Source organism: Dromiciops gliroides, chromosome 4 (genome assembly GCF_019393635.1).
Source record: "Dromiciops gliroides isolate mDroGli1 chromosome 4, mDroGli1.pri, whole genome shotgun sequence".
NCBI lineage: Eukaryota > Metazoa > Chordata > Mammalia > Microbiotheria > Microbiotheriidae > Dromiciops > Dromiciops gliroides.
Window position 1 is genome coordinate 164,286,222 of NC_057864.1, and position 12,607 is coordinate 164,298,828.

A 12,607-nucleotide genomic window follows, 5' to 3' on the forward strand; every position below is an offset into this window, starting at 1 on the left:
CTCCTACTCATCGTTTCTTACAGCACAATAGAATTCCATTACATTCATATACCACAACTTGTTCAGCCATTCCCCAATTGATGGGCATCCCCTCAATTTCCAATTTCTTGCCATCACAAAAAGAGCAGCTATAAATATTTTTGTATATGTGGGTCCTTTCCCCCTTTTTTTTTATGATCTCCCTGGGAAAATGACCTCATAGTGGTATTGCTGGGTCAAAGGGTATGCACAGCCTTATAGCCCTTTGGGCATAGTTCCAAATTGCTCTTCAGAATGGTTGGATCAGTTCACAGCTCCACCAACGATGCATTAGTATTCCAATTTTTCCACAGCTTCATCTTACTGGAGAATGGCTCTTAGTTTTTATATATTTTAACTAGTTCCTTAGATATAAGACCTTTAGCAGAAAACCTTGCAAAGATTTCCCTCTCCCCACCACTTACCTGTTTTCTAACTGTAACTACATTAGATTTGTGTAATTTTATAATGGACAATCGAAACTGTCCATCTGATTTTATGTGATCCACCCCTCTCTCTCTAGACCTTGTTCAGTCATGAATTTTCTGTATCCAGAGATCTGTAAGGCAATTTCTTCTTTGTTCCTCTAATTTGTTTGCTATAACTTTTTATACCTAAGTTATGTATTAATTTGGAAGCCATTTTGAAACATGATGTAAGTTGTTGGTTTAACCCTAATTTTTTGACAGAGATCTGTTATAATCACTGATAAGCTGATAAGGGAAATAATATAGAGGAAGAATAATAAGGATGGAGGGGATGTATGGATCAAGTGAGGGGTTTTGGAGAATAGGTCATGGGCATGGACAACTTTATAAGGAGTAGGGAAGCAGCTAGTAGACAGGGAGAGATTGAAGGTAATGGAGAGAGTGGACGTGATAGAGGGGGCAATCTGTTGGAGAAGACAGGATGGAATATGATCACTTACACATAAAAAAGGCTCTGCCTTGGCACTGAATGAGATAGGGGTAAAGGAAGAAGATAGTGGAAGAAGGCATGTAAGTGATGTGAGATGTGGAGGAAGGGGGTAGATACAACTCTTGGAAAATGACCTCAATTTTTTCAGTAAAATGAGGCAAGGTTCTTAGAACAGAAGGTGAAATTCATGGGAGAGTTCAAGAGGGATGAATGGGTTTAGAAGAACTGCTATGGTGAGTGGGATAGTGAATTAAGTAGGAAGGTGGTGTAAAAGAATTGCCTTGCTTTAGTGAGAGCCTGGTTGACATTTTGTAACATAAATTTGCAGTGGACCTAGGCAGCATGGTTTTGTAATTTTCTCTAGTTTCATTCAGCAGCATGTATATAGGAGCAAAGGCAGCAGAATGGTGGGAATGATCTAAAGATGAGGTTTGGCAGGGCAAGACTTACAATATAAAGAAGAAAAGGTTAAGTTGAATTAGGGAGTCAAAGGACTAGCGATCATGGTGTGCACAAAGTTTGGAGTTGCAAGACAGAGGAAGAGGTGGAATGCCATTGGCTTTTGATCAGATAAGGGAATTTCAGAGTTCATTAACGTGGAAGTATTTGTATTTGTATTTGTGGGTGACAGCACAAGGGTATGCCCATCCTTTGTGTGTGGAAGAATGAGAGATATGGAATTAGTAAACTGTGAGGCTTCAGTGTAGATATAGAGAGATAAAGTGAAAGTATCAATACATATGCTAAAGTCTCCTAGTACAAGGGCAGCAGTCGAGGATGAAAGACTTTGAGAGAGGCACTCAACTATTTGAGGAAAGATAGTCTTCAAGGTCTGTAGACAACAGCTACTAAGATTTTGATTAGGTGGCAGATATGGATTGAGAACCTCAAAGGAGGAGAGGTTATTGAGTGATGGTGACAGGGGGAAACTGGAAGTCAAAATGGGGAGCAAGTGTTCTCAAGAGGCTGAATAATCAGGAGGGAGTCAGGTCTCAGTGAAAGCCAGAAGATGGAAGGAGCAGAAACAGAAAAGATGGGGGGGGGGGGGGGAGGAGAACGACAATGAGGTTTAAGTGACTTGCCCAGGGTCACATAGCTAGTTAGTGTCAAGTGTCTGAGGGTGGATTTGAACTCAGGTTCTCCTAAATCCAGGGCCGGTGCTTTAGCCACTGTGCCACTTAGCTGTCCCAAACAGAAAAGATTTAAGATTGAAAGCACATTTGTTGTCTATGGAGTAGGCATTCCAAAGAGCACAGTGGAACAGGTGGGGAGACTAAAGCATCTGGCAGTGATAGATCAGGTTTGGATGATAGCAGGGGTTCAGAATCATTGGGATGAGGGCATGAAGGGAGACAGGGACTGTTAATTAATGAGGAATGAATTCAGGAAGGTTTTCATGGTCCATAGAGCTATGGCCTCAGGTGAGAATTCTCTAAGAACTTAAGGTTGAACTGCCTAAAGCAATAGGACAAGTGCTGGAAGCTGAAGGAATGACGGCAGGAAAGAAGGCTGGAGATTTGAGGCATTGAATGGCCTTTTTCCTCTTCACTGGAAGAGAGAAAGAAGTCTGGCATTCAATGGAATTGAGCCTCTTCCTGAGGGAGGCCAAAGACCAGGTAGGGAAACCTGGGTGGATTGGAGGTTTCTTCCCACACCTTAAAAGCAAGAAATCAGTTTGATGGCATGGCATTTCTTATCTTCTGTGAGACTGCAGACTAGGTAGGAGACTTGGCATGATGGCACAGCATTTCTCCTCTTCCCTAGGGAGGCTGAAGATTGATAGGAAAATGGGTGTAACAGACTACTGACAAAGTTTGCCATAAATGGTCTCCCTGTCTCAAGTGTCCTCTCCAACGCCTCTTTCAAAGTTGCCAAAATAATTTTTGTTAAGCACGTCTGACCATGTAAACTGCACCCCTCCCTTTACTTTAATATACTCCAACACCCCTTTATTAGCTCTAGGAACAAATATAAATTCCTCTAGCATTTAAAGCTCTTCCCAGCCTGGTTCCAATCTACCTTTCTGTCCACACACTGTTCAATCTATGTTTCACCTTCACACCCTATACAGTTTTCCACCTAGGCTATGTTGCCACCTGCCACTGCCTGGCTTCTCATTTAGACCAGCATCCTCTGCAGTGGACCAGCAGAATCCATGCCTCTAGTCTCAGGGAAAGTTAATTCTCTAACCTGAAACTCACATTAGGATTCTAGTAACCTTGACATGTGAATGAGTGAATATAAAGCAGTCCATTTAGCTCACTATATCCAGTTGGTCCCAGACCATACTTCTCCTTCACATCCCATCTGGTCATCAACCCAGGCCATCTGCCTTCGCCCTACCTCTTGTTCTCACCCTCCCCCGAAAACTGATACATTCCACCTTTTATGATGGACGTAACAATCAATTAACTATTCTATTTATCAGAACAAAACTACCTTCCCTGTCTATCCCTCACCACATGTTATCTTCCCTTATTAGAAAATAAGGTCCTTGAGGGCAGCGACTATCTCTCTTGGACCTCTATAGTCTCAGTGCTTAGCACATAATAAGCACTTTATAAGTGCCTTTTCATTCATTCAGCTGAACTTACTTCATCTTCTCGTTAATTCTGACACATGATATCACATTACATCTACTGTTAGAAGATCAAGCACTTAATATATGTCAGGCAATGGGCTAAGCACTGGGTATATCAAAAAAAGGCAAAAAAAATAGTCACTGCTTTCAAGGCATGCACATTCTAAAGAAAGACAACATGTAAATATGTAAGAAATGCAAAATACAGCATTATCACAAAAGCTGGGTCTTTGCTGGCCCCAAGTAGGGTGTACTCCCTCCTCACCTCACACTCACAGAATCCTTAATTTTCCTTCAGAACAGCTTAAGCACCATCTCCTATGAGAGACCTTTCTAGATCCCTCCAGCTGCTTGTGCCTCTCCTATTAACTTACTTTGTATTTATTTTGTCCATACTACTTTTCTATGTAATCCTATGGGTACATGTTTTTTGACTGTAAGCTCCCTAAGGGCAGGGGCATCTTTGTTTTTGTACCCCTTCACACAGTGCCTGGTGAATAGCAGATGCTTAATAAAACCTCACTGATTGAGCACTCACTTGCTAGCGAGGAAGGAGAAGCCCCTACTCTGCATTCCTTGGAAAATGACAAAACTACACACTTCTCATCTAAAATAGAAAAGTCTCTGCATTTCATTTTCTGTTCTGGGAAACCTCTCCTAGGTTTCCTGCTAGTAGTCCACATGTACTTGCCATTTTTCGCTTTTTACCTTGAGCCTAGTTATGTATCAGATGACCCTCAACCACCAAAGGCAATCAATGAACATAGCAGCCTTCTCACGTGTTCCCTAGCAGCAATAAAAGGATCTCACTTTCAGTAAACAGCTGAAATCAGACACCAAATAAGCCATCATGATGCTAACAGTGGTACAAACTCAATAAATTCACTGAACCAGCGTGATGTATGAAGCAGCATGTCCTAAGGGAAAGTGCACTGAATGTAGAGTCTAAAAAAATTGTGTTTAAAGTCTACCTTTTCTACTTACCAGCAGTGTAACTAAGGGAAAATTATGTAAAACTACCAGTTTCTTCATCTGTAAAATGATGGGGTTGAAGAAAATAATCTCTAAGATTCTTTCCAGCTCTAACTCCTATGATTCTCCTATGTTTCTGATCTTTGATAACACCTTTCCCCTCTTCGAGGCTTCCAAGCATGGTCATTTAAAACTTGACTTTCCTTAGACATAAACAGGAGTGAATGGGAGGGAAAGACTGATCTGCCCTTCAGGCACGACCAGGGTTCTGACTGGGAGAACCATTGTGTGTGGTGAATTCTGGCTCTATTTCTGTGTGACTTGAGGCAAATCACTTAACCTCTCTGGGTGTCAATTTTCTCATCTCTAAAATGAGGAAGGTAGAATTAGATGGTCTCTAAGGACCCTAGAATTTGTAAAACATTTTTTATCTCTCTTACACACTCACATTCTATTTTAAAATTATTTATGTACATCTCTTTTTTCTCTTCCTGGTTTATAAGCTTCTTCAGGGCAGGGATTATATTTCAATGACCTCTATATTATACTCTGAGCTTCTGCACATAAACATTTCATTGTCTACTTAACATAAACAATGATAGATATTTAATGCACAAAGACACGGTTTGCTAAACTGAAAATACAAGGACTACTAATCAAGTCTTGTTTATATCTTTCAGTATTTTCTCCAACTTTTGAAGCCTCACAGGACTCAACACAGAAATGACCCAATAGATTAATTTCTCATGGCAAAGTGCGTATTACATACATGCAGAAATAAACATGAGTCATATTTTGAGCTTCACAGCACTGTGACAAATGTCCATCTGTGGAATGAATACACAAGGAGAGGGAATAGCAAGAGATTCAGTTGAGGTTTAGCTTTCTGTAAGGGTTATTCAACACAAGCCTAGGCTGGATGGGAGAAGGGTAACAAGTTTCTATCCAGAACATAAAGGCAAAGGTTTGGATTTGATGTTTTCTGCATAGCCCTTCAGCTAGTTTTTATTCATTAAACTGACACTCATGTATACCCCCATAAATTATGCTTACTGTTTTAGAGCCTTAGGAAACAAAACACCCCAAATGAGTCACCCACACTCACCAATCCTGGGCATGATTACTGGCTTCCTGAGGAGGAAGTGGGCTGGCTAGTCGGGATACCTGAATCCAAACTGCATCATAGAGGTCTTTCTTCCGGGTATGCACAGTACATGGAACAATCAATGGCATGCCAAAGAGGCTTGGACGATTCTTCTGAGATGACAGAAAGTAGAGCTCTGTCCTCATCTATGTGAATAAATCAAGAAAACAGGAAGCTGAGAAACAAGATGCAACCAAAGGAGAAATACTCTCCTCCCCCTTTCTTTAAATACTAAAGACAGGTTTCATGGCTTGCCTTCTCTCAGTTACCACTACAGTTCCATCATGATCTCAGAACAAAAATAGAATGAATCATTTGAGGAATAAATTTCAGGGCTATCTCTATCTGGCATTAAGATAATGGTAATCACCGGGCAGCTAGGTGGTACAGTGGATAAGATACCTGCCCTGGATTTAGGAGGACCTGAGTTCAAATCCAATCTCAGACACTTGACACACTAGCTGTGTGACCCTGGGCAAGTCACTTAACCCTCATTGCCCCGCCCCCCCAAAAGATAATGGTAATCTTTTTTTGTTTGTTTGGTTTTGGTTTTTTGGTTAGGCAATTGGGGTTAAGTGACTTGCCCAGGGTCACACAGCCAGTAAGTGTTAAGTGTCTGAGGCCAGATTTGAACTCAGGTACTCCTGACTCCAGGGCCAGTGCTCTATCCACTGTGCCATCTAGCTGCCCCAGATAATGGTAATCTTAAAGGCTGAATGAATTAATGAAAGGTCTACCACATTCTTTGTTGAGGTACCGCCAATTACAAAGGAATTATTTTGCTTAAGTCAAAACTTTCCATCTAGTACTTCCTATGATAACTATTTCTCATTTAAACATATCTACTTAAACATAAAAACTCAAATAAGCTCCACACCTCAAAACTCTCAATTGTTTAAAATCAATTCTAAAGAAGCTCTCTCAGGAAACACAAAAGTGCCTTGAAATTCATTCTAAGGCTAAGCTCTTGAGGAGGCTATAATAGATATCACTTTATTACTTTATAGCAGGGATGCCCAACCTTTTAAAGAGATATGGTACCTTTTTTAATCTGATTTTGCTATATACCATTCTACTTCTTTCAAGGGGCAACCTGTAGCATAAATTCATTTTTCCTAATACAGTGAATTAAAAGTAGCTTTTGAGTTTGAACATTTAAAAATAATTTGATGAGACGCTTTAAAAAAACAAATGTCCTAACATACTACCCTATCATGTAGCCAGGCTCAGGAAGAACTGCTTTAAGACAATTTAAGTCAAGCCCAACAGAAAATTTGCTGGTAGCTTCTCTCTGAGAAAAAATGCAAGTGTTTACTATAAGTTACCAAACAAATACAAATTAAGTTCTTAAAGAAGCTATCTCTTATACAGTGAATGGAGAGTACCACTAAGATCTAAATTTTTCTCAGGAAACAAAAGAACTTAGAAATCATTTTTAGAAAAACTGCCATGTAGTTGAAAGAGCATTGGCCAAAAAAAAAAAAAAGAAAGAGTATTGGCCAAGAGATCTGAGCTACTTGCAGTTCTTCCACTATCTACTACACCTTTGTGACTTTGAGTAAGTCATGGAGTCTCTCTGGCCTTCAGTTTCTTCATCTGTAAATGCCATACACATGGCTTACCTTAAAGTTGGGGTGAGTATCAAATAAGACAATATTTTATAAGTTTCAAAGCTCTATACAGAAAGGACTGCTAATGTTTTCTAATAGTCAAGAAGGGCTGTGGACAGCCCTTGGTTACCAGAAACCCTCAAACCCTGACCTAATTGTCTGGCTTTGTAACAGAGATACTGTTTGAAATTCACATCTGAAGCATTCAAAGAAACAAAGGAAGACCTGTATGAACTATTACTGAGGAAAGTAAGCAAAGCCAGAATAACAATATTGATGACTATAATAATGTAAACAGAAACAACAAAAGGAAATCAAATATAGATGACCAATCCTGGTCCCAGATATTAGATAAAGAATACGTTCTTCCAATATGTGAAGGAATAGGGTGTGAAATATTGATACTGACAGTCATTTTTTTTTTTTTTTAAAGTGAGGCAATTGGGGTTAAGTGACTTGCCCAGGGTCACACAGCTAGTAAGTGTTAAGTGTCTGAGGCCGGATTTGAACTCAGGCACTCCTGACTCCAAGGCCGGTGCTCTATCCACTGTGCCACCTAGCTGCCCCGACAGTCATTTTGATGATCAGTTTTGCTTAAGTGACTTTATCTGTTACAAGAGAATGTTTGATAGCGGTGATGTAAAAAACAAATGGCATTCATTAATAAAGCTTAGAAAGAGAGGGAGCATTGCTATCAGACCTAGACCTGAACTTCGAGTCAGGAAGCAGGGGTCTGAGTTTCATTTCTGAAACACTGTAGCTGTATGAACATGAGCAAGTCATGTAGCCTCTCAGTGCCTTTGGCAACTATCTAAGACCAGAAAACCTAAGTAAGTAATGCTCTTTGCCTTTCTCTACATCTCAAAACTACTTGACATCACTAATTCTCCACTACCCTCTCCTTCGCTTCAGTAAGAATGTGGTCCTCCTTGCCAAGGTACACCCTTCTATGTGCCCTTGATCCTATCTCTTCACCAGACTGCCCCCTCAATCTTTCCCTGTCTCCTATTTTTTTTTCTGTCTATAGACATGCCTACATCTCTCCCATCTTTAAAAAAACAAACAAATCAACTTTTATAAAAACTTACCATCCCTTCAAGCCTTATCTTAAAGCTCTTCCCCCTTTCATAGCCAAACTCCTAGAAAATGTTGGCTGCTCATTGTTTCCACTTCTCTTGTTCCCCTTTCCAACTCTTTGCAATCTGGCTTCCACAATCTCATCACTCACCTAAAACTGCTTACTCATTACTAATAATAGCTTAACTGTCAAATCTGATGGTCTTTTCTCAGTTCTTATCCTTTTTTAATCTCTCTTTATCATTTGACACTATTGACCACTCTCCCATAAAAAAGGGTTTTTATGACCATATCTCCCCTCCCCAACCTGGTTCTCCTTACCTATCTGACTGCTCCTTCTCAGTGGCTTTTATTGGCTTATCATACATATCATGCATCTGTGTGTACCCCTAAGCCTGTGTTGAATCCTCTTCTCTAATCTCGACATTCCTTCAGTCTCAGTCTCTGTACTCAAGGCTTCAGTCTACCTACTAGACATTTCCAAATGGATGTTTATAATGACCTCAAATTCAACACAGCCCAAACACACCATTCTTAACTTTCCTGTTCTATTGAAGGAGTTACTATCCCTCTGGTCTTGCAGGTTTGCAATCTCAGCATTGCAATCTTCTAATCAGTTGACCAACCAATTATTTGAGACTCTAAAACGTCTCTTATTTCAACCCCTTCTTTATCCTCTTACACAGCTGCCTACCTCCTTAGTTCAGCCTTTCATCACCTCTTTCCTATAATATTGCACAGGCTTCCTAATTGGCCTGCCTCAAGTCTCTCCCCACTCTAATACATCCCCCACAAAATTGCCAAAGTGCAAGTCCAACCATGTTACCTCCCTGTTCAACATACTCCAATGGCTCCATTATTGTCCCTCAGAGAAATTCCTATTTGGCATCTAGTCTTTGGCCCCAACTGACTTTTCTAGCCTCCTGCACTTTGTAGTTCAGTCAAAATGGCCTTCTTGTTGTTCCTCAAACATGACGCTCCATCTCTATGCCTTTGTACTAGCAGAACTGCCTTTCTGGAATGCGGTCTCTCTGCCTTATTAAATCCCTTACTTCCTTTCAAGATTCAATTGAAGCACCACCTTTTCCATGAAGCCTCTTTCTGATCCCATGGCTAACAATGACTCCCTTCTAAAATTACCTTGTATTTATTTGGTATATTTTCTTTATATCTGAACATGTTTTCTACACTAACAGAATGTAAATCCTTTGAGGATAGAAATGGTTTCATCTTTGTCTCTGTCTCCACCGTGCCTGGTGTAGGGCCTGGTACAAAGTAGGTCTCCATAAAAGTTTGTTGATTGGGGGGCAGCTAAGTAGTGCAACTGGGGGCAGTTAGGTGGCGCAATGGATAAAGCACTGGCCCTAGATTCAGGAGGACCTGAGTTCAAATGTGACCTCAGACACTTGACACTTACTAGCTGTGCCACTTAACTCTCATTGTCTATTCCCCCTTTGATCCATCCATCCCTGCTATCACCCCATATTTCACCTCTCCTTTTTCACAAAACTCTACACTAGATTCTTTACTACTTCTGCTCTCCCTCTCTTCTAAGCCCTCTGCAATATGGTTTCTGACCTTATCATTCAACTGAAACTGCTCTCTTCAAAGTTACTAATGATCTCTTAATTATCAAATCTAATGGCCCCTTTTCAATTTTCCCTTCATAGTATATTGTATTTCTTTCCAAACTCATGCCCATTTCAACCTTGCAGATTTCTCTTGAGGGTACCACTGTCTTTCCAGTCATCCAGTTTTACAACCTTGGAATCACCCTAGACTCTTCTTTCCTCTCACCCATAAGCAATCTGATTATCCTATATCCAATCAATTATCAATTCCCAAATAATGTTCATTCTACTTTCACAATATCTCTTGTATCTGTCCTCTCTACTCACAAAGCCTCTATTCCAATTCAGTCTGCTCATTACTTCTTGCTTGGATGCAAGCAATAGCTTCTTCTTCTTCTTTTTTTTTTTTTTTTGGGGGGGGGGGAGCGGAGAAATGACACAATGAGGGTTAAGTGACTTGCAGAGGGTCACACAGCTAGTAAATGTCAAGGGTCTGAAGCTGGATTTGAACTCAGGTACTCCTGAGGGCCAGTGCTTTATCCACTGTGCCACCTAGCTGTCTGCAAGCAATAGCTTCTTAACTGCTTTCCCTATTTCCAAATTCTTGTACCTTTGGTTCAACCTGCATATAGGTGCCAATTGATATTTCTGAAATGCAGATCTGACCACATTATTCTCTTTCATGAAAATCTTCCTTCAATCTATGTGATTTTAAGATCAAATATAAACCTTTTTGTTTGACATGTAAAGTCATCCACAATATGGTTCTTATATATTTTTCCGGCCTTATTTTATATCGTTTTCCTTCATATTGTCTGTTCTAGTCAAACATGTCTACTAGCTGTTCCTGCACATGACATTCCAGCTCCCCCCTCCATATCTTGTACATATCTTAAATGCTCCCACATCCCTGGAATCCTCCACATCCTCATCTCCACCTCTTATAACACTTATCTTCCTTCAGAAAACAATGCAGGTGCTACCTCTTACATGAAGCCTTTCAAGTTGTTAGTGATTTCTTCCTTTTGAAACTGTTTCATATGTATTTTGAATTTACTTTTCTGGGTACATGTTATATTCCTCCTAAAGGAAGGTAAGCTAAGTTCAGGGATCTTCCTTTTTTTTCTTTGTAGTCCTAGTGCCTAATATATAAGAGGTGCTTTATATCATTACCTGGCAGGGACTAGGAGGTAGCGATTATGGGCAAAATTGTCTTATAATACCAAAAAGAGAAATACATAGTTATAAGACTATGTGACACACAATAACCTCTTTTAGTTTAGTTAAACTACCACTTGTCTTGTAATTGTCTTTTGATTTCTAAGCAAAGAAGTATCATTTCCATTGCAGGCATCACATATCCTAAATCCCTGATTAAAATCATTCAGCAAAGTTTTAAGAACATAAGTTTAATAGAGCATTTTCAGATAAAGGCAAATCCCCAGCCCCATTATGTCAGCAAACTCATCCTCCTTAACATTTAACTAACCATTTTCCTATGGATTGCAATGATGTATCCTATGAAAGGGCTATCAGGAAATGAAGTCACATGGCCATTCAGTATTCCATTTGAGAAGTTCTTCTCAATTGCACATGGCACAACAGTGTTTGGCATTCCATTGGGAATGAGAGTTGGTCGAAGCAGATCCCCATTGGTGGATATATTCAGCATTCCATTTGTAGATGAGCCAGAAAAATCTATAAATTTAAAGAGAAGTTTAGTATTATATATACGTTACCTATATACTTTGTTTTCTTTATTATCCTGAAACTCAATCCCTTGCCTCTTTTATATGGATAATATGACCATGTGGAAAGCAAAAATTGTTAAAGCAATTCATAGATCCTTAGTTTAGGCTTATTTCCACAACACAACTGACTGAATATCAGTAAATATCATAAATAAAGATCCATGCAAAAACCTAGATCAACATGATGCTATATAGCCTTCAAACACAATCATTTCTAAGATGCTTTTTACTTAACAGAATTTCTCCATTCTTCCAAGTCAAAATATAGAATTTAATCATTCTCCAATCTACATATTTCTTATTAAGTTCCAGTGAAGATGGTATCTCTATAACACTTAAGATTTACCTTCTGAAATTCTATTCTTTATGTGGCATTACAACAACAATAAATATTTATTGAAAGCCAATGGTGTACAAAGCACTGTATCAAACGATGGACATAGTTTAGATAAGAAACCCTCTTCCTTGCCTTCAAGTAGCTTAACATTATCAGCAGCTTAAAGAATAGGTAAAAAACATTGCAGCTGGGGGCAGCTAGGTGGCGTAGTGGATAGAGGAACGGCCCTAGAGTCAGGAGTACCTGAGTTCAAATCCGACCTCAGACACTTAACACTTACTAGCTGTGTGACCTTGGGCAAGTCACTTAACCCCCACTGCCCCGCCAAAAAAAAAACAACCAAAAAGAAAACATTGCAGCTGAAAACAAGGAATTTTTCATTACTATATTAACCCCTTTAAAAAATTAAATCCTATTTACACATTTTCTTTTTTCATTTTTAACTTTCTGAGTTATATATAGATAATTTTAAATATTTGATTAGTCCCTCTTTTAGCTATTTTCATACTAGTAGTACATAACAGGAGATCAAAAGACTTCTCTTGTAATCCCAGTTTAGCCATCATGTTACATCAAACAAGTCATTTAACCTCTTTGGGCCTCCCTCAGTTTCCTCATTTATAAAATG

At 39.5% G+C, this 12,607-nt stretch overlaps 1 protein-coding gene across 2 annotated transcripts in view; it reads right to left on the reverse strand.

The window, feature by feature from the left end:
- Positions 1 to 12,607, reverse strand: part of USP32 (ubiquitin specific peptidase 32) — a 230,671-nt gene that overhangs the window by 19,294 nt on the left and 198,770 nt on the right. For both annotated transcript variants that reach the window (XM_044001697.1, XM_044001698.1), the window contains 2 exons: positions 11,381 to 11,589; positions 5,595 to 5,779 (listed from right to left, as the gene is read on the reverse strand). In XM_044001697.1, the coding sequence (XP_043857632.1) occupies positions 5,595 to 5,779; positions 11,381 to 11,589 (394 nt within the window). The remainder of the gene's footprint in view (positions 1 to 5,594; positions 5,780 to 11,380; positions 11,590 to 12,607) is intronic.